At 40.0% G+C, this 21506-nt stretch overlaps 1 protein-coding gene across 1 annotated transcript; it reads left to right on the top strand.

The window, feature by feature from the left end:
• Positions 1-302: 302 nt before the first annotated feature.
• LOC107871276 (protein NUCLEOLAR COMPLEX ASSOCIATED 4) lies at positions 303-15042 on the top strand. Its single transcript, XM_016718155.2, has 15 exons — positions 303-887; positions 1454-1546; positions 1679-1755; positions 1986-2047; positions 2150-2201; positions 3398-3498; positions 10576-10649; positions 10817-10918; positions 11482-11540; positions 11639-11813; positions 12375-12548; positions 13124-13283; positions 13920-13977; positions 14083-14188; positions 14668-15042. Exons 1-15 carry the CDS (start codon positions 546-548, stop codon positions 14854-14856), a joined length of 1824 nt encoding a protein of 607 aa, XP_016573641.1. The 5' UTR covers positions 303-545; the 3' UTR covers positions 14857-15042.
• Positions 15043-21506: the final 6464 nt, after the last annotated feature.

The following is a 21506-nucleotide window of genomic DNA, read 5'->3' as shown; positions in this document are numbered from 1 at the left end:
TTGGGAAGGGGCTGAGTGGGGTGAGGGTGCTGGGAATGAGGCTGAGATGGGGTGTTGGGGCAAGGTGAGGGTGTTGGGATAGGGGGTAGGGTAGGGTGAGGTAGGGGAGAGGGGGCTGGGGTCGATGGCGGAGGGGTGGGGGATGGCTGGACGAGGGAGGGAGATTTTTATTTTTTTTCTAAATTTATTAATTTTTATTTTTTTTTTTGTTAAATTAAAAACTAAAAAAAAGTTTTAATCTTTTTATTTTTTTTAATTATTTTAATATAATCACTTTCTTTATTCTTGTCACCAGTTAAAATTGAGTCATTTTGCCTTTAATCTCTTTCAACTCATTTTTCTCCCCCTTTACCTTAAACCCTGTGTTTGCCAAAACCCTCCCTCCTCCTCTACACTTCCTCCAAGTCTCACCTAGAAATCCAAACGGTGTTTCGATCAAGCAAAACACATTTTCATTCAATTCACAGTGCTGTAATTGCTTCCCATAGCTTAAATTTGTTAAGCTATTTCCAATTGACTCAAAAATCAAAGTAATCTCTTCTTCTATGGCATCAAAGAAGCAGAAGAAAAACGAAGATAAATACTCATTATCAGACCTGAAAACCCTAGGTCACCAACTTCTTTCATCAAGAGCACACATCAACAATCTCCCTCTTCTCCTCTCATTCATCACTCCATCTACTCGTCCAAAATACGCACTCGAATCTCTACTTTCTCTTCAATCATTTTTCCTTCCTCTTCTTCCCCAACTCCCTTCTTCTACTCATTCAGTCTCGCAGAATGATCCCGAGTTTATTTATCGAACCTGGGTTCGTTCTAAGTTTGATGACTTCGTTCAATACCTCCTTGATATTGCTATTTGTTCCGAATCCAATGAGGCACTTAGAGTAATGGCCACTCCGACTTCTTAAATATTTGTCTCTCGCTGTGTTTTCCAATTTATGTGGCTCACTTTGAATTTCGAGAGTCAAAATTTTAGTTATCGTCAGGCCATGTTTCATTGTGAATAGTTTTTGCTTTCAAAGTGAAAAATGATATCTGTTTGGCCATGAAATGCATTAGAGTTGTTTTTGAATTTGTCTGGGTAATTTAGAGTGGAAAAAGTAAATACCAATTTTTTTTGAACGTGTAGCTCCGGGAAAAAAAGTGAAAGAATTTCATGGCCAAACGACCCTTAATTTTAACTGTGAATTCGGGTATATAATCTTTAATTTTTTTGAAAGAAAATTTACATATTTGAAAGAAAATTTACATGTTTGAAAACTACTTTTATAAAGTATTTAAGTCGCACGAATGAAAATATTAAAAAGATATGTGGAAAAATTACTGTTAAAGAAAAGACCTGTTTGAATCTCAAAATTCGAAAGGTGCTACATAAACTGGGATAGGGGAGTAAAGTTTATCTCATTGAAGGATATGATCTGTGTGTTTTAACTTTGGTTTGAATGATTAGGAAGTTGTGTTGGATACGTTGATGGAGTTTGTGAAAGTTGGAAATGGTGGGAAGTTTCACTCTGCTATTTACCACAGGCTTCTTGATCGCGTTGTAAGTTACAGTAATGGCCACATCTTTTATTTATTGCATTCGTAGTTTTTGCAAGGAACTTCATTTGAGGATACTTTTGTTTTCTTTCTAATGGTCAAACAAAGATACTTTGGTTTTCTTTCTATGTTGCAGGTTCATTCCTCCCTCGATGTCCATGATGTTTTGCTCGATTTGCTCTCATCGAAGTATTTTAAGTACATTGATATACGGTATGAAGACTATTTCCTCAAATGATTATGTTTTTAAGGAGAATGGAAGTAGGGGATTCTCTTAATTCTATTTTTAGCATGGCTGAGATACGTTCTTATATGCTGAGACATTTCATTGAGCTTCAGACAGTTCTGTCTGTTGGCTGCATTCATGTTTAATCAGGTTAAATAATGATCAGCCCAAATACATTTTTATATGTTTTTTCTGATCAGTTGGTTTCTTTCATCAGATATTTTACTTATATCAGCTTCAAAAAGCTTTCCCAACGCATAGGAGCCAAAGATATCTCCGGTATAACTACCTTATTTACTCCATATTAATATCATCCTGTCTTTACCTCTTTTATTTTTCTTGCACCTGTTCTCATCCCTTTTTTGTTGTTTCTACTATCAGACGATAGAAGGGAGGGCCTAGACACCAGCGGTGTGAACCAGCCAGAATCAAGGTTGGTTTAAATATCTGACTGAAGCTTATGTCCTTCCGTGAGAAATTACTTGATGGTTAATTCCATTTTATATCACGTGGACAATTTTTTTTCCTTTCTCAATTAATGTATTATAACTTTTTTTTCTTTTTGTATTGGGTGCTGATTGTTTGCAACATTTGATTAACTATGGTAGATATTTGTGTTATAGAAAGCCAAGGCAAGTAATGTTGTATCAAATATGATTAATGTCATGCACCCAAGGCTGTGGCCTAGTGGTTCAATGAAGTGGGATGAACACCATGATGTCTCAGGTTAATCCCAACAGAGAGACACTAGGTGATTTTTTCTCATTTGTTCTAGCCTTGGTGGACGGAGTTACTGGTACCTACTGCTGGTGGGAGGTGGCAGGTGGTAGGTATCCCGTGGATTTAGTCGAGGTGCACACAAGCTGGCCCGGACACCACAGTTATCATAATAAAAATAAAAAATATGATTATGTCATCTACTTTTGATGCTTCAGTGAGATTTATTTACCATGAAATTGTGTTCTTTGACCTTCCCATTTGGATGGAAGGATAAGTTAAGAATTTCCATTCATTTTCCTTTAATTTTATTGAGGCACCCCTAGATTTAATCCAGATAGCTAGGATGTTAAAGAAAAATCGGTCGGACAAAGGTTCAGCTAAATTATATTTGCCAGGTTATTGCATCTTGCCCGTCAATTCTGATCAAATTTCATCTGCATGATGGTTCTCAAAAACAGTATTAGTTCACCTTTTATATCCTTATCTAAATTGTAGATGCCAAGTTCAGCCTTGTTTTCTTTTCAATTGGCTTTTCTTTTCCAACTCTTCTACAGATCACATAATTTGCATGTCTTAGAGAATTGAAAACGGTTATTTTGGCATGTCATTTGTAAACTGCGCCCTTTATCACCTTTTCAGATCCAGGATATATATATATCAATTTAATTTGCAATAGAAGTCTTGTTTCTTTCCATCCCATCAGATGTTTCTACTTTCTACTATTAAATATGTTGCGATTTGACCAAGTGTATATGATGGTTTTTTCTTTTGGTTCTGCATGCCGCATCTATTTTCAACTAATAGAAGCAATTCTTCCTTTTAGTCATTACCCAGGAAGTTTTAGTTTATTCGTGTGAAAACATTGGGCTCAATATTTCTCTTTTGTAACTTTGCTTTCATGGTTTAAAGCTTGGACCTCTCAGTTCTCAAGTTATATCATCTACTATCACATATCCCTCCCTTGGAAGGTTCAGATGTCAAGTCAAACTATGATATGTGGAACGCTGCAGGTAATTTCACTTTCCCAATTATTTAATCCAGACATAGTGCTTCATCCCTATTTAACTTCTAAAACAAGGCTAACAGCTAAGACTCAGTCCCAAGCAAGTTGGGGGGGACGTCTATAAGAACCTCACTGACCATGTTATTCCATTTACACCTGGTACAGGACTTTTTTCCCTTAATCCTTGTATATGTTATATTCACTAGATTTGTTAGCTTCATCTATGGAGCTGTCACTAGATCCTTTAGATTTGCCAGAAAACTTTTCAAGACTCCAGACTTCAAAAACTGAAGCAAGTGCTTTGCCTGCTGCAATGCGCACAGATCGGTCTTCCTTGTCTAGAAGAGTTGAGAAGCAGGAGATTGACCCTTGCCAACTTTTTTGGCTTAGGTGTTCATCCATGGTAGTAAGAAGGGAAGACCATGAAGATACAACTGCTGTTATCGTTGCTGGTAAAGGTTTAGCAGTAGCCACATTAGGACGCAGTTTTGGATTAATGACTTGCCTCATCAATTGCATAGACTTTCTGTTTCTTTTGGTTCTTCACCACCAACAAAGGTGATAATGCCAAACACTCCAGTAACAAGGGTGTTTTAGAATTATGAGACCTAGATTTAATAGCCTCTGAGACAGGTGTTGCTGATTCTTCCAGAATCTTGTGCTTTGACCCTAGGGCCAGCAATTAAAATCAGAAGCCCAATAACATGCGATGTGAAAGCTGTCTCCTCGGAGAAACCATGTTCAGTGGAACTCAAATATTGTTAAAATAATGTGGCAAACTTCTTTTCAACAAATTCGCATTGTATGTTGAAATCCTCTTAAATTGATGTCAAGCCTTCTCTCTTATTGAGCCCCTTTTTCTCATTAAGGGCATTCAAAATATAAATTATGATGCAAGGACAAACAAATTTTGATCACTCATTAATTACGTTGTGGGAGTGCAATGGGTTTGTTGCTTTTAATTTATTGATATTAAGAAATCTTTTGTCTAATTTTTCTTTTTTTGTTTGTTTCTTTTTGGGCATAAACTGACGTTGTAGGTTTGCAATTATTTTGTCACACTTGAATATGTCAATTATTGGTATGTGTTACGTTTCCATCACTATCGTGTAAGGAAATACATTTCCTTGTACCAATTAACTACTGCTGATTTTTTGATGAAAGTATCATAACATTGAAATAAGAAAATTATTGTTTACTAACTTGGGTTGAGTTGGGATGGTTGAAATCCCTCGAGAGGTTCGAGCCCCGGGAAATGAAACAATCTTGATGGTTCTTGTTCTTGTGGTTTAGTTATGAAGTTTAGCAGTCAAGTTCCTTTTTGTTATTAGGACATATTTGATTATAGCTTATATTTACTTCCTTGATGGTTACAGCATATTTCTGAGTAGTAATAGAACAACAGATTATTGATTTAAGCTCGTCTCTAAACACGAAACCTTTATTCTATCATCTGTATATCTTTTATGTATATTGAAACACGCTACAACAAACTAGGTCTTTGTTTTGTTACATTCTAATCATCTTGCTTCCCTTGAGATCAATTACGAGAGATTGTAAAACAGGACACTCAATAAATCAGCTTGCCACTGTGTAGTGTACTTAACTGGCAAACAAGGTTGTGTCTGAGGTAGTACCCCTTGGATCGGATGTGACCTGACTTATTGTCTTGACTATATGTATCACTATGGTCATCGCGACTGCCAGATATCAAATTGTTTCCCACAGACCAAGATAAGTTAACACAACTAACGTGAGAAGCAGAGGACCCTGCAACCAACTGTAGAGCTAAATGAAGTTCTGCAGCTCTGTATCCCACATTATCGAGTTTAAATCATTAAATATTTTTTCCCCGGAAGAGGGTATCACTATAAAGTTAAAAAGCTCAGATTTTAATAATTGGCCAATTCATAACCCTGCCATATGTACACAGTATAGCTGGTTCCACGACTGAATAAGGAAGGAATTGGTGTAAAAATAGTCTAGCTTTATGCAGTCTTTACTAACTTGAGACTGAAGCCTAATTATGCAGTCTTTTAAGCTACAATCCTTCCTTTTCTGATGCTGTTCCTCCACCAAAGCATACCCTAATTAGATTGAGGCGTGCTACACTTTTTAGTTATTGGGAGAACCCAAAGTTGTCTCTTTTGGATTCAGGAAGCAACTCTCAGAGGTCTGGTCGTTAATGTTAATAAAAATGTTTAAATACTTATGATTCAGTATTAGGAGGCAAACCCTTACGCTAAAGAAGGAGAAAGAAATTACTTCCTTTTCTTTATTGATTTAAATTTCACCCTTAGACATCTATGCCAATTCCAAACCGGACAAGTACTACAAACACTAACAGCTTGCAATTGGCTGCTGCTATCTTGATTGTTTATTGTGACAAATTCTGCAGCTTCAAGAAGCTAATCATTACCATCTTTCAGACAAGTGTCAAGCCTGCTCTGTAGTGTCATTGAGGAAAAATTTAACTGCAAAAGAAGTTGCATTTGATGCACTCTCCGCAGGATGCTACCTGATATATTGTCTTGAGTATTTTGAATGTGTGTATCTCAAACACATTTATTTTCACTGTATAATTATTTTCTTTGTTGCCCCGCTATAGCTGCAATATTATGATTGTAAACATCATTCGCTAAAGCTTCTAATGCGTGGAGGCCTTGTTGATTGATTGATTGATTGATCTTGGTCGAATTGTAGTAGGTTTAGGTTAGCTGCTAAACTAAGTGCTGTTTAGATTTCATGAATCATGTGTCTTTCATTGGCATGACTTTGATATTACTATATTTCAAAAGTCTTCATGAACAGAATTTCATTACACTGTAATTTCACAACTACAAACATGAGAATTTAGTACTTAGTATTTACACCACATATTACACATGAATCGTGATGTGTGTATGAACATAATCATCATATTGGAATGGTACAATAAGTAGTATATATGATGCGCTAAGCATCATACCATGTAATGTCATAATCACCCTAGTCACCTTCAGGTATACCCAAGGCTTCCCACACAGCTTTAGAGGCATCAACTATGTTATTTGGGCATGGAGGCTGATAATCATGTTCGTCATCACATCCCATGGTTGAGTCACACTCGTCTACAACTTTAGCCTTCACACTTCTTCGATTAGCACTTATGGTGGCATAGTTGAGGCACCTATCTCCTCCACTATACCATCCAGTTGAAAGGGCAACAACTGGAGTATCATCAGAGTGGTATTGATTATCACATTCCGAGGGTCCACCACCATCTCCACCCTTTTGGAAGCTATTTAGTGTTAGAACAGCCTTGGTATTACCGGTCACTGGAGGCGAACATTTGTAAGTGGGGTACATCTTGCCTTGTTTGCAACAATCTGAGTCGTTTTCGGGGTTACATTGCCCTGGAGGTGGCTTTGTGCCTCTGATTTTTCCACTCGGCTGGCAAGCCTGTAATCTTGCATCTAAGCAGTAAGTAAGAGTGCCAAAAACCAGCAAGACCAGAAGAGCTGTTCCCATGATAGAGTTCTTTCTGATTCGTGTTCTTGTGATTCTGTTTTGAAGTGTTGGTTGTGTGGAGACTAGGACGATCAAACTGGTTTATATAGTGTTTTTATTAGTCAAAATGCGACAAAAATATTTTATATAGATATATAGAATATTTTTCAATCTCAACTTGACCTCCACGGCTTAATCCTATTCACATTTTCCTATTATAGGCAGGCATTCTACTTCTACCTAATATGACAAGAACTTGATGGACTATTTTCTTGTCTTGGACTCTCTAGTTGCTGAAAACAATTTTGTATTTTTCTGCATAGTAATAGAACAACAGATTGTTTCATTGTGTTACCAAACATGAAAACCTGTATTCTAGCATTTGTGTATCTTTTATGTGCAACACAGTGACAGACTACAACAACTAAAGTCTTGATTTTGTTATGATCTTTCTTTCCTGTGGCCTCAATTTGATAGTTGATAGAGGAGATTAAGGGTGTGTTTGGTACGAAGGAAAATGTTTTCCGTTGGTTTCTTACTTGTTTTCTTATGTTTGGTTAGTGGATGGAAAATATTTTATGGAAAATGTTTTCTAGTGTTTAGTTGGTGAATGAAAAGTATTTTTCAGAAAATACATTTTAGTGTTTAGCTAAATAGTGAAAATACATTTTAGAAAATTATTTGACGCTATATTTTTCAGGGTTTGTTCGATATGAAGGAAGAAAAACGTTTTCTAGAAAAATAAGTTGGTTTTTATGTATATTCTTGTGTTCGTTATGCAAATTGGTTAAGTATATATTTTCTAAAAGTATTTGTATATATTTAACAAAAATAATGAGAACAAATAGGATAAGAAAATAGTTTTGATTTTTTTTTCTAAAAACAAATTAAAAAAATTAATTTTTTTTTGGGAGGAGGTTGGTAGGTAGAGGTTGAGGTTGTCAAATGAGGTAGTAAGGGCGGGGTAAGAATTTTTTTTTTTGAGGGGGGTAGTAGGGGGTGGGTAGCGAGTAAGGGTGGGGTGAGTAAAAAATTATTTTTTTTGGAAGGGGGGGGGGGGGGGGTTGGTAGGGTGGGGCTGGGGTCGGGTTGTGGAGGGAAAAAAGTTTGAATTTTTTTTAAAAAATTAAATATTTTTTTTTTTTGAAGGGAGTAGGGGTTTGAGTTTCGGGTTAGGGGATGAGGTAAGAAAATAGTTTGAAATAGTTTTTTCGAATGGGGGGTAGGGGTCGAGGTAGGGGAGTGAAGGGTGGGGTTTGGAAAAATTTAAAATTTTTCTAAAAATAAATTTAAAAATTCTAATTTTTTTTTTGAGGGAGGGGGTCGGGGTAAGAAAAAGTTTGAATTTAAAAAAAAAAATTAAATATTTTTTTTTTGAAGGGAGTAGGGGTTTGAGTTTCGGGTTAGGGGTTGAGGTAAGAAAATAATTTGAAATAGTTTTTTCGAATGGGGGGTAGGGGTCGAGGTAGGGGAGTGAGGGTGGGGTAAGGAAAAATTTAAAATTTTTCTAAAAATAAATTTAAAAATTCTAATTTTTTTTTGAGGGAGGGGGTCAGGGTAAGAAAAAGTTTGAATTTAAAAAAAAAATTAAATATTTTTTTGGAAAAGGTGGTGGAGGGGGAGGGGGGGGGAGTATGGGTTTGGATAGGGGAATGAGGTAGGGGTGCGGTGGGTGTAGGGATTGGGGGTCGGAGTAAGGATGAGTGATTTTGGGTGTTGTATGAATATTTCAACTTAAGAGCGAGGTTGAAAGAGAGTTTTGAAAAATGTTTTCCTTACTTTTTGAAGGGAAGTCATTTTCCTTAGATTTGAGGAAAATAAATAACATGAAAAAATTGAAAAACATTTTCAAGAAAATGTTTTCCTTCATACCAAACACACCCTAACTTCCCTAAGACTCGTTTAAATGTCACAATGATCAACTAATGTTCTCCATGCATACTGCTTCATTTGCTGGAAAGTGCAGTAAAATAGAAAATAAGCCTTCAATTCATCGAGTCTTGATAGTTCATTTGCTAAAGGGGAGTCTTGGAGTAACTTGTAAAGTTGCCTCTATGTGACCAGGAGGTCACAGGTTCAAGCCTTGGAAACAGCCTCTGGCAGAAATGCGAGGTCACAGGTTCAAGCCTTGGAAACAGCCTTTGGTAGAAATGCATTGGCAAGGCTGCAAGCAATACACCCTTATGGTGGGGCCCTTCCCCCGACCCTGCGCATAGCGGAAGCTTTTGTACACCGGGCTGCCCTTGTGTTATGATCTCAATTCTCAAAAGCTAAAAAGGAGTAATCACAATATTTTTGGGACAATTTTCTGATAGTATATTGATTGATATTGAATGATGATTACAACTATGAAAACTAAAGGATAACTAAAAATATGGAAAACTATCTACTCGACTCCATAGATGAGCTTGTAACCTGTAGAATGGAAGAGAATAGAATAGAATAGAATCAAGTTAGAGGATAGAAAGAGAGACGAGAATTTGGACTATACCAGTTATGCCATAATACTCTGCCAAACGAGTTTTTTAGGCTTTATAACAGAACTTGTCCAGCTGGCTGCATTTGAGACCCCGGAGCTCATTAACTGAATTCTGATCGTGGCTGTTGATTTTAGTGTTAGTTATTTCCCTCTGTCTTTCTAGTTTTTAACTGGAGTGACTGCATTCATTTTATTGCCATTTCTCAGGTCATTACACCTTGATAGTTCATTTCCTGTCAGAAATCGTGTTTGATTCACCAGACTACTTTTGTAACTGCACTCATAAATGGTTAGTGACCTAGTCGGGAGTCGGGACTGTAGGTTGCAGTCTTATAGAAGTTGAATGGAGTGTGATGTTTTTAAGGGGGCTATTTCTCATATCAAGTATCAGTAGAGTATGGAAAGAGCTTATTTTCATTGTTGATATCAAAATCAATTATTACAAATAACTCTAGCCACTAAACATACACGTACAAAAATACAAAAGCAAGCTTTAGATTCTATGCATCTGAGAAAGGTGAAATTGTCACGACTTGTGTAGATTAATAAGCAAGGTCTCCTCTCCTTATCAAATTGAACCTCATCCAAACCAGACAACATCATATCCGACCGAGTGGTTGTTGATGAACTCACGTACATTGTGAACTTCTTCTACCTATGGTGAACGCTCCCAGGTTACAAAGGTTAGAAGCAAATACAAGGTTCACTAAAAATCTGACTATGTAAAGGAAAGGAATCAAAAGGCGAAGCTGGCATTGAACAAACAGAGAAATCAAACTTCTTGATTAAATCGAAGAACAATTTATCCATAAAAAAGCTTTTGAAAGAAAAATCGAGAGGAGGAGAAGATCTAGAGAAATTACCATATCACAAGGAAAAGAAAAATAGAGTTTGACAGGATTCTACAATTTAAATTTTAGCAGTTTTTAGTTTTTACTATTTCAGGCCTAAAGCAAGCTGCTCGTATCATTCTTCTTGGCAATGCGTGCAATATGACCTACCTAAAGCAAGCTGCTCGTATCATTCTTCTTGGCAATGCGTGCAATATGACCTATTCTAACTTAATATTTTTGTCTTATTGCCTATTGATGTGATTTTAAATTTATGTGGATTTAGGTATATTTACTGGAAAAGAAAATGAGAAAGGTCACACCGGAAAGCAGTGCAAGGACGAAGCAACTAATATCAAGGTATCTACTGTAAAAACTTTGTAATTTAAAAAGAAAAGAAATTAAGAATTAAAAAAAGACCTTTTCCTCTGTGTGCCTCACATTGTTAGTGTGTTCTTTATGGACATTTACTGATTCTCTTTGGGTTTTGATGCAAGCTAATATTTTGAATACTTTGTGATTTTTAGGTTTTATCTCCAGCCAACATCGCAAAAAAGATGAAACTGAGATTTTCTAAAGCCTGGATATCATTCCTTGGACTACCACTTCCAGTTGATCTTTACAAAGAGGTAAATAAACAGTTCCATTGAGTGGATATCTGTTTCATGCATTGGAACAAGGTTTTGCTTTCATATTTTGGGAACATCCGTACTTCCATGATCTCTGCTCCATCTATTCTTTTCTTATCCAGTATCACAACTTGATCCAAGTTGTGGTTAGTGATGCTGTCATATTACATCGTTATTTTCATTTGAACTTTAATGTTTTGTAGTGCATAGCATGTTTATGTGAAAAAATAGATATCTGTCCTATGGCTAATAGTTCCTCAATATGATTTAGCAGTTTTCATGAGTTATCTTTATCATGAAACTGTACACATTTGTGAAATTTTAGCGTAACCTTAGCTTTCACCAACCTTAACTAGCCTTTGAAAGCCGATGGGCAACAATTCTGGGACAGAGAAGTAAAATCTATTTCACATTAACTTTTCCAGTGACCCTCTCAAAAGATTTGGTTGAAGTGGTATTATTCCAAAGCCAGCTTTGTTTGTGATTCTGTTCTGCTTTCTAACTCCTGAAACGTGATTGTTATGACGATTTCTAACATTCTCTCTTTTGCTTTGTGATCTCAGGTTCTGGTGAACCTTCATCAAGTTGTTATTCCCTATCTGTCTAATCCTCTCATGTTGTGGTAATACATTGTACTCTTTTCTTGTTTGTCTCATTGCTTCTATTCATTCAGACTTAATAAGTCTTCATGAGTGACTCCAGTACTTTTTTCATATGCAGTGATTTCTTAACCCGGTCATATGATATTGGCGGGGTAGTCAGTGTGATGGCTCTTAGCAGCTTGTTCGTTCTCATGACACAACATGGTCTAGATTACCCCAACTTCTATGAAAAGCTCTATGCTCTATTGGAATCTTCTGTTTTTATGGCAAAACATAGGGCTAGGTTTTTCCAGGTAATGGCAAAATTTTTATTTTTCTCTCGTTGTATGGTTGCTATGCGGACTTTCAAACTATGAGATATTTTTTTGGGGATTATAGTTTATACCAATCCCATATGTAACATGAATTTCCACCTGAAGGCAGGGACTATCAGACTTTCTTTGTTGCATGCACCCAAGGAAAGTATGAATACTGTAAACTTGGAAAAATTCTGCATATTCTATATTTTCTGTATATGGTTGTCATTGGATTACTGTCATTTCTGTAGTTTAGGAAGTGAATTCAGATTCATGAAGTCCATCGTAGTTCCATCATTGGTTTCTCTGGAGGAGTATGCATACTGAACTGATCTTATCAAGCAGAAAAGGGATATTTGAGCTATGTGATATTTCGTGTGTTACTCATTGAAAAATCAGTTAATTTCTGATCAATAAAGAGAAGGTGTCAGTACAACATGGTTTACTTGTCAATTAATTTGTGATTGTCTTGGATGGAAATATTTTTTTCAATATGTTGCAATATGGTAGATGTAGTTGTTATGTTTATGGACGCTAATTGCAGAATGTCACTTGCAGCTTCTTGATTCATGCTTGAAATCACCACTTCTTCCTGCATATTTGGCAGCTTCGTTTTGTAAAAAACTCAGTTGGCTATCACTTGCTGTCCCTCCTTCTGGAGCATTAGTCATTGTCGCTCTAATTCATAATCTCTTGAGGAGACATCCTTCCATAAATTGCTTGGTGCACCAGGTAAGACTATGGCATCTTACCCTACTTTTCTGCTGAAGTCATTGTTTGAGATTTTGTATCTATGTGGGACAGTGAAGGGCTAAACTGAGATTTAGGGAACCCTAGCTTGTGTAGAAAACAAATTTATTGAGCAATGGAGCGAAACGGATCTAAATAGAGCAGAATGGATGTACAACACTCATGTAGTTAACCCTAACTAGTTTGTGATTGAGTAGTAGTTATTATTTATTTTGTGAATGGATGACACACAACTTGTGTGATGCAGGAAGATGCCCTTTTCTATTTTTTGTGTAAACATGATATATGGAAGATGTAGAATCTTTTGTTGATGTTATAGGATCTCTGTAAGTAGGTTATAGCTTAGTACATCTTCCTTTATTCCATTGTAAGTATGAATGACTGCAGGTTTTATGCAGCAAATAGTTATACAAAAAATGTTTCCTTCTCAACAAAAAACTTGTGGGTCACAGGTGCAAAATATTTCTGTTTGGAAAATGTCATAGTAAAGTTTTTTGCCTGCTACCTTGTAACTGTAGATTTGTAAAGCTCATATTTGAGGTAAAAATTCTTTGTAGGAGGGTGGTAATGAGACTACTACAGACATTAAAAGTGCAGAGAGTGGGGCTGATGATAGCACCAACGTCTCCAGTCCCAGCAGAGTAAAATCAAGCATGAAGACTGGCATTGATCCTTTTGATGACAAGCAGACTGATCCTTTGAAGACTAATGCAATGAGTAATTTTCTTGTTTCATGACATTATAAAGTTCAATAATTCAGCTATCACAGTCTCCTGTACCACTTCTTGTTTCCTTCTAAATTGTGTTGAAAATGCATTCCCATGACCTTACAACTCTGAGCTTCAGTAGGTCAACCAATGTAGTGTCACGCATTTTGCCGTCTCTTTTTTTGTTTTCTAATCTGGTAAAAGGCTTTTCAAAGTCCCCAATCAACTTGAATGGGTACTTGTCTAATTAATTTTTTTTTTCTTTGGGGTTATATTACTACCTCTTTTGGCGGAGAATACTTTCCATTCTTCTTTCGGTGGAAAGGGATGGCCAAGGAATTACTTGGTCTTTTTTAGCTACAGGATCTTTGGATTGGGGTTGTGAACAAGTGTAAATTAACTCCTTGTCGTTTCAACATTTGCTTATTAGCATAACTTGATCAAGTATACCTTTAAGTGGAAGTTAAGTTTTCTGGATCAATATTCCGAGTGTGTTTGCTTAGTCATTAGAAATGCTTTGGTTGTTGGGGTATTTGTAAGGTATAGAAGTGACTAGTGAGCGCTTCCTCAATGTAAAGTTTTCATTTTGCTTGTTTAAAACACTATTTTTGACATAGATGATGTGTTGAATTCTACCATTCCACAGGGAGTTCTTTGTGGGAAGTTGACACACTCCGTCATCACTACTGCCCACCGGTTTCAAGGTAAGTGTATCATATGATTATAGCTTCTCCTGTGTCGATGGGCATTTATGGTTGGTTTAATTGAGCTTTTGAACTAAGTCTGTTTCTTCTTTTACGTGTTGTTAGATTTGTTTTGTCCCTTGAGAATGATTTGACAGTAAGAGCTAAAACTACTGAAGTAGCAGTCAACGATTTCAGTTCTGGTTCATATGCAACAATTTTTGGTGATGAGGTAATGTTCACTAAGCAACTACATTTGTTTTGGTTGTATAATGATAATCATTTACTTATTGGTTGACAATAATTTTTCTAGAAAAGTTTGCTGCAATTGGCTGACATACTCTCTTCAGTATTATAATTGCTTTAACCGATGAGTTGTGTCGTTTGATTAAATGGCCTGAGTTGCTTTGCCATTTCTCTTTTGTGGCTGTCGTAGACCTCACAGTAGTAGGATTAAATTTCCTTTTGGTATTGGGTTTTTGACATTCCTTTTTCGGTCTATCGGAAACAACCTCTCTACTTCATCTGAGGTAGTGATATGGACTGCGTACACTTTACCCTCCCCAGACCCCACTTTGTGGGAATTCACTGGATATGTTGTTGTTGGCATTTTAACTCCGTCTCCATGTTGTATGCTGGCCATCTGCCCTCCTCTATTATTAATGTTAATGTTGCATGTAATGGCAGTCTAACTATGATACTTAATTGCAGATTAGGAGGCGAGTTAAACAGGTCCCCCTTGCATTCTACACAGCAACTCCAACTTTGTTGTTTCCGGAGTCCGATTTTCTAGGTTGGACTTTCAAATTGAAGGATAAGGATAGTACTGCAGTTCTGGACAATACATCAAAAGAAAATGGTCATTTTTCTGCAAAGCGAAGTCGAGGGGAGAGCTCATGATTTTACGGGAACCAAATGGTTCTCAACCTGATGTGAATGTTCGTTATCAATTTTTTGTTTCTAATTTGTATCATGATTCAATCAAATTTCTCATTTCTTTCTTTCAGGAAGCAAATCTTTTGACAATTTCACTAAAGCTATATTTTAATGCGTAGTGGCGGCTTTTTAGCATTTGTTCTTGATAAAGTCTTGTATCTTGTCACTGTTGAATGTCGAGGAGAGGATATAAATTTTGGGAGAATTTACTGTGTACTCGTGAGGCTCAAAAAGATTACCAGAGAAATACTCATTTTTGAAATATTACATTGTATACTATACCAATATTCTCCTTCGTAGGTATTGGTATGGACTGCGTTTATTTGACCCTCTTCAAACCCCACTAGGTGGGAAATCACTGGGTATGTTGTTGTTTACCAACATTGCATTTTATACTTTCTGGGTGTGCAGTTCTCTTGTTGTACAGTCGTATTCCTTACGGAGGCGTTTAGTTATCAGGATGGGATAGACGTGGGGTCGTTTGGTTGGAAAATTGTTATTCCGGGATAGCTAATATCGGGATTAGTTATCCCGGGATTATCCGGGATAACTTATTCCACCATGTATATGGGATAAGTTATCCCATCACTAAGGGGAAAATGGTGGGATAAGTTATTCCGGGTTGAATTAATTCCTCCAACCAAACAAGGGATTAAGTGATTTTTTATTTTATCCTGGGATAACTTATCCCTTAGATTTTTTATACCTCAAACCAAACGATAAGGGATTATCTATCCTACCTTCTACATGGATGGTTCTTATTTTTGGGTCTAATTAATATTCATAATTAAATGCTGGAAAGTATAATTTATTTGTTTTGGGATTGTTCCTTGTCCCAACAACTAAACTACTAGTGTGATTCATTTAGTTTTACTGTTACTAGTACCGTACGGGCGTTGTACGAGTATTTCATGTCGATCAATAAAGTTATACAAAAGAAAAATAAAATTGCTAAAACGAAGGTATCAGAAGAGAGAATTAGGTAACAATTTAAAGGAATTTGCTTGTATCTAACAAAGTTATTGTTGAATGTTTTAAATCTTTATGGACCACACTAGGCTGCTCCCCAGCCTGCTTGGGGCAGCTCGATCAATTTTTGATCCAAATAACGCCCAGGCCCCGGGTCCACTTCGAAAATCGTGGTCTATAGAATATCAATTTGGTCCGAAAAAGGTTCGTTCGGGTCGTTTCACCTGTTTGACCACCCAAATCGCCCCGTTGACCACAATGGACAAAACTAGGCACTCTCCAGCCTGCCTTAGGCAGCCTGATAGATTTTTGGTCCAAATCACGCCCGGGTCTCGGGCCTACCCCAAAAAACCGTGTGCTATAGCACACTGATTTAGCCCGAAAATGGTTCGTTCGCGCCGTTTTGCCTGTTTGACCACCCAAACCGCCTCGCTGACCACAATGGACGACACTAGGCCGCTCCTCAGCGGCCTAGAGCAGCCCGATCGATTTTCGATCCAAATCATGCCCGGGCCTCGAGCCCATCTCGAAAATAGTGGGCTATAGCACACTGATTTGGCCCAAAAATGGCCCATTCGCGCCATTTCACTCGTTTGACCACCCAAATCGCCTCGCTGACCACAATAGACCACACTAGGCCGCTCCCCAGCCTACCTGGGGTAGCCCAGTCGATTTTTGGGACAAATCACGTCCGTGCCCATCCCAAAAACCGTGAGCTATAACACAAAGATTTGACCTGAAAATGGCCCGTTCACACCGTTTCGCCTGTTTGACAACCCAAACCACCCCAGTGAGCACAATGGACCACACTAGGCCACCTCCCAGCCTGCCTGGAGTAACCCGATCGATTTTTGACCCAAATCACGCCCGGGCTGATACAAGTACGATCACAAAGATGGACGTATATGAGAGCGTAATGAACCCGACACTTGGAGTGTGCAAGTGAAGGACTTAAAACACACCAACCCAACCCTAATCTCACATTTGAAGTGTAAAGATGAGCCTTGAAACACAACAAGACAATCCCTACATTACACTTAAAGGGCACCTATCTCTAGAGGGGCATTTTAGACATTTTAGCTTCTATTTTTGTAATGACTATAAATAGAACCTTTTAGGGTTTCATTCATTAGTTATTGATGATATTTTGAGAGTGTGTAACACTTTGTAACACAAGTCCTCTCTTCTCTTAGAGGCAAACCCGAAATTAGGTGAACACCAAGTGTGGAATCACTTGTGTTGTTTGTTCTTGGCTTGGAACGTTGGGTGCTTGGGAGATTGAGGTCCCTCTTATGTCCAAGAAGAGTGTAGGTGTTCTTATTACATGTTTCTAAGGGTTTGGGTGTTCAATCCACACCCTAGTTCTTAGGCCTTGTAATAAGATATGTCTTACTTTCTATCTTTACTTTTGTTGTTGTTATCTTGTGTAGTGGATTGTTTTGGGTCCTTTATTAAATATGAAACTTGTGTTATTGTTGTTCATCTTGTTCTTCACACCATTGTTGTTTTGTTGGCTGTTTTGGTGTGAAATACACCATTTTTATAATGTATCCTTGTTGTATTTGTTGAATCCGAGAGTGGTCATCAAAGGGGTCCTCTGTTCTTTGAACTTGTGGACTATTTTGGAGTATGTTTTGTGCCTTTTCTTGTATTTCCAAGTATTTATCATATCACAGGCCCCGGTCCCACCCCAAAAATCGTGGGCTATAGCATACCGATTTGGCCCGAAAATGGCCCTTTCGCGCCGTTTCGCCCGTTTGACCACCCAAACCGCCCCACTGACCATAATGGACCATAATAGGCCGCTCTCCATCCTACCTGGGACAGCCCGATCAATTTTTGGCCTAAATCATGCCCGATCCCACCCCAAAAACCGTGGGTTATAGCACAATGATTTGGCTCGAAAATGGCCCGTTCGCACCGTTTTGCCCATTTGACCACCCAATCCGCCGCACTGACCACAATGGAACACACGAGGCTGCTCCTCACCCTGCCTGGGGCAACTCGATTGATTTTGAGCATAAATCACGTTCGAGCCCAGACCCACCCCAAAAATCGTGGGCTATAGCACATCGATTTGGCCCAAAAATTGCCCGTTCACGTCGTTTCATCTGTTTGACTACCCAAATCGCCCCACTGACCACACTAGGCCGCTCCCCAGCTTGCCTGGGGCAACCCTATCAATTTTTGACCAAAATCACGCTCGGGCCCCAAACCCACCCCGAAAATTGTGAGCTATAACACATCGATTTGGCTCGAAAATAGCCCGTTCACGCCGTTTTGCCCGTTTGACCACCCAAACCGCCCTGCTGACCATAATGGACCACACTAGGCCGCTCTCCAACCTGTCTAAGGTAGCCTAGTTAATTTTTGGCCTAAATTATCCACCGGCCTGGGGCCCACCTAAAAAATATGGGCTTTAACATATCGATTTAGCCAAAAAATGGCCCATTCGCGCTGTTTCGCCAGTTTGACCACTCAAACTGCCCCGTTGACCATATTTGACTACTCTAGGCCGCTCCCCAGCCTGCCTAGGGCAGTCCGATTGATTATCGGCCCAAATTATGTCGGGGCCCCAAACCTGCCTTTAAAGTCGTGGGCTACAGCACACTGATTTGGCTCGAAAATGCCCCTTTCGCGCCGTTTTGCCCATTTGACAACTCAAACCGCCCCGCTGACCACACTAGGCTGCTCCCCAGCCTGCCTGGGGCAGTCAGATTAATTTGGCACAAATCACGCTCGGGCCCGAGGCTCGCCCTAAAAACTGCGAGTTATAGAACACCAATTTGGCCCGAAAATAGCCCGTTTGCGCCATTTTACCCATTTAACTACTCAAACCGCTCCGCTGACCACAATGGACCATACTTGGCTGCCCCGCAGCCTGCCTGGGGCAGCCCAATCAATTTTTGACCAAAATCATACCCTAGCCCTAGGCCCACCCCTAAAACCGTGGGCTATAGGACACCAATTTGGCTCGAAAATGGTCCATTCACGCCGTTTCGCCCGTTGACCACCCAAACCGCCCTGCTGACCACAATGGACCGCACTAGACTTCTCCTCAGCCTACCTGGGGTAGACGAATCAATTTTCGACCCAAATCACGCCCGGACCATGAGCTCACCCCAAAAATCATGGGCTAGAGCACACCAATTTAACCTGAAAATAGCCCGTTCGCGCTGTTTGACTACCCAAACTGCCTCGCTAATCACAATGGACTATACTAAGCCGCTCCCCATCCTGCCTGGGGCAGCCCGATAGATTTTTGACCCAACTCATACCCGGGATTGCTCTGAAAATTGTGGGCTATGACACACCTATTTGGCCTAAAAATGGCTCATTCGCACTATTTCTCCCGTTTGACTATTCAAACCGTCTTGTTGACCACAATGGACCACACTAGGCAGCAACCCGATCGATTTGTGACTAAAATCACGCTCGATCCCCAAGCCCACCACAAAAATCGTGGGCTATAGCACATCGATTTAGCCTGAAAATAGCTGTTCGCATCATTTTGCCAATCCAAATTGCCCCGCTGACCGCAATGGACCATACTATGCCGCTTTCTAGCCTGCCTGGGGTAACCTGGTTGATTTTTGGCCTAAATCACGCCCGAGCCCACCCCAAAATCCGTGGGATATAACACTACGATTTGGCACAAAGATGGCCCCGTTCGCGCTGTTTTACCTATTTGACCACCTAAACCGCCCCGCTGACCACAATGGACCGCACTAGGTCACTCCCCAGCCTGCCTGGGGAAGCTTGGTCAATTTTTAGCCTAAATCACAACCGAGCCCCGAGCCCACCGCAAAAATCGTGGGCTATAGCACATCGATTTGGCCAGAAAATTGCCCGTTCACGCCGTTTCGTCCATTTGACAACCAAATCGCTCCGTTGACCATAATGGATCACACTAGGCCGTTCCCCATCATTCTTGGGGCAGCCCTGTCAATTTTTGGCCTAAATAACGCCCAAGCCCTGAGCTCACCCCAAAAACCGTGAGCTATAGCATACCGATTTGGCCCAAAATGGCCCGTTCGCGCTGTTTGCCCATTTGACCACCCAAACTGCCCCGCAATCTATAATAGACCACACTAGGTTGCTCTTCAGCTTGCCTGGGGTAGCCCAGTCGATTTTGGCCTAAATCACGCCAGGGCCCCGGGATCACCGCAAAAATCGTGGGCTATAGCACATCGATTTAGCCCAAAAATGGCCCATTTGCACAATTTACCCCTTTTGACCACTCAAATCGCCCCGCTGACCATAATGGACCACACTAGGCCGCCCCCACCCTGCCTGTGGTTGCCCGATCGATTTTCGACCCAAATTACGCCTGGGCCCAGAGCTCACCCCAAAAATCATGGGCGATAACACACCAATTTTGCCCTAAAATGACCCATTCGTATCGTTTCGCCCATTTGACCACCTAAACTGCCCCGTTGACCACAACGGACCACACTAGGTCGCTCCCCAGTATGCTTAAGGCAGCCAGGTATATTTTTGGTCAAAATCATATCCGGGCCCACCCCAAAAACCATAGGCTATACCACACCGATTTGGCTCGAAAATGGGCTGTTTGCCCCGTTTTGTATGTTTGGCCACACAAACTGCCCTGCTGAACACAATGGGCCACACTAGGCCGCTCCCCAACCTGCTTGGGGTAGCCCGGTCAATTTTTTGCCATAATCATGCTCGAACCCTGGGCTTGCCCTAAAAATCGTGGGCTATACCACACCGATTTTCCCCAAAAATAGCCTGTTCACGCCGTTTCACCTGTTTGACCACCCAAATCGCCCTATTGACCACAATGGATAACACTAAGACGCTCCCCAGACTGCCTGGCAGCCCCGTCGATTTTTAACCCAAATTACGCTCGATCCCCGGTCCCACCATGAAATCACGCTCTAGCTCGTTCTTGCCATTTCACCCGTTTGACCACCTAAACTGCCCCGCTGACCACAATGGATCACACTAGGATTCTCCCCACCTTGCCTAGGGCATCCTGGTCGAATTTCAGCCCAAATCACTCCTGGGCCCCTAGGCTACCCCAAAAATCGTGGGCTATAGCACACTGATTTAGCCCCAAGGCCCATTCTAAAAATCGTAGGCTATAGCATACCGATTTGGCCCAGAAATGCCCCGTTTGGGTTGTTTCACCTGTTTGACCAACCAAATCGCCCCGCTAACCACAATGGACCACTATAGGCTGCTCTTCAACCTACCTGGGAAAGGTTGGTTGATTTTAAACCCAAATCACGATCGAACCCCGAGCCCACCCCAATAACCGTGGGCTATAGCACACTAATTTGGCCCAAAAATGCCCCGTTTGCATTATTTCCCCCGTTTGACCACCCAAATCGCCCCGCTGACCACAATGGACCACACTAGGCTGCTTCCCAGCTTATCTGGGGCAACTTAGTCGATTTTTTACCCAAATCACACCTGGGCCCTCGACCCACTCCAAAAACCATAGGCTATAATACACTGATTTTGCCCGAAAATACCTTATTTGTTTAATTTTACCCGTTTGACCACTCAAACCGCCCCGCTAACCACAATGAAACCACACTAGGCCGCTCCCCAGCCTGCTCTGGGCAGCCCAGTTGATTTTTGGATCAAAGCACGCCCGGGAACCCGGCGCACCCCAA

The sequence above is a fragment of the Capsicum annuum genome, chromosome 5 (assembly GCF_002878395.1).
Source record: "Capsicum annuum cultivar UCD-10X-F1 chromosome 5, UCD10Xv1.1, whole genome shotgun sequence".
In the NCBI taxonomy this organism is placed as follows: Eukaryota; Viridiplantae; Streptophyta; class Magnoliopsida; order Solanales; family Solanaceae; genus Capsicum; species Capsicum annuum.
The sequence above is the reverse complement of the archived record's forward strand: the minus strand, read 5'-3'. Positions and strand labels throughout refer to the sequence as shown.

Bases quoted from the DNA above. Each gene is read 5' to 3' on its own strand.
- LOC107871276 (XM_016718155.2), top strand. From the start codon at position 546: ATGGCATCAAAGAAGCAGAAGAAAAACGAAGATAAATACTCATTATCA. The intron at 11,814-12,374 runs GTAATGGCAAAA...TGTCACTTGCAG, and splicing joins ATAGGGCTAGGTTTTTCCAG to CTTCTTGATTCATGCTTGAA. The intron at 13,978-14,082 runs GTAAGTGTATCA...ACGTGTTGTTAG, and splicing joins TACTGCCCACCGGTTTCAAG to ATTTGTTTTGTCCCTTGAGA.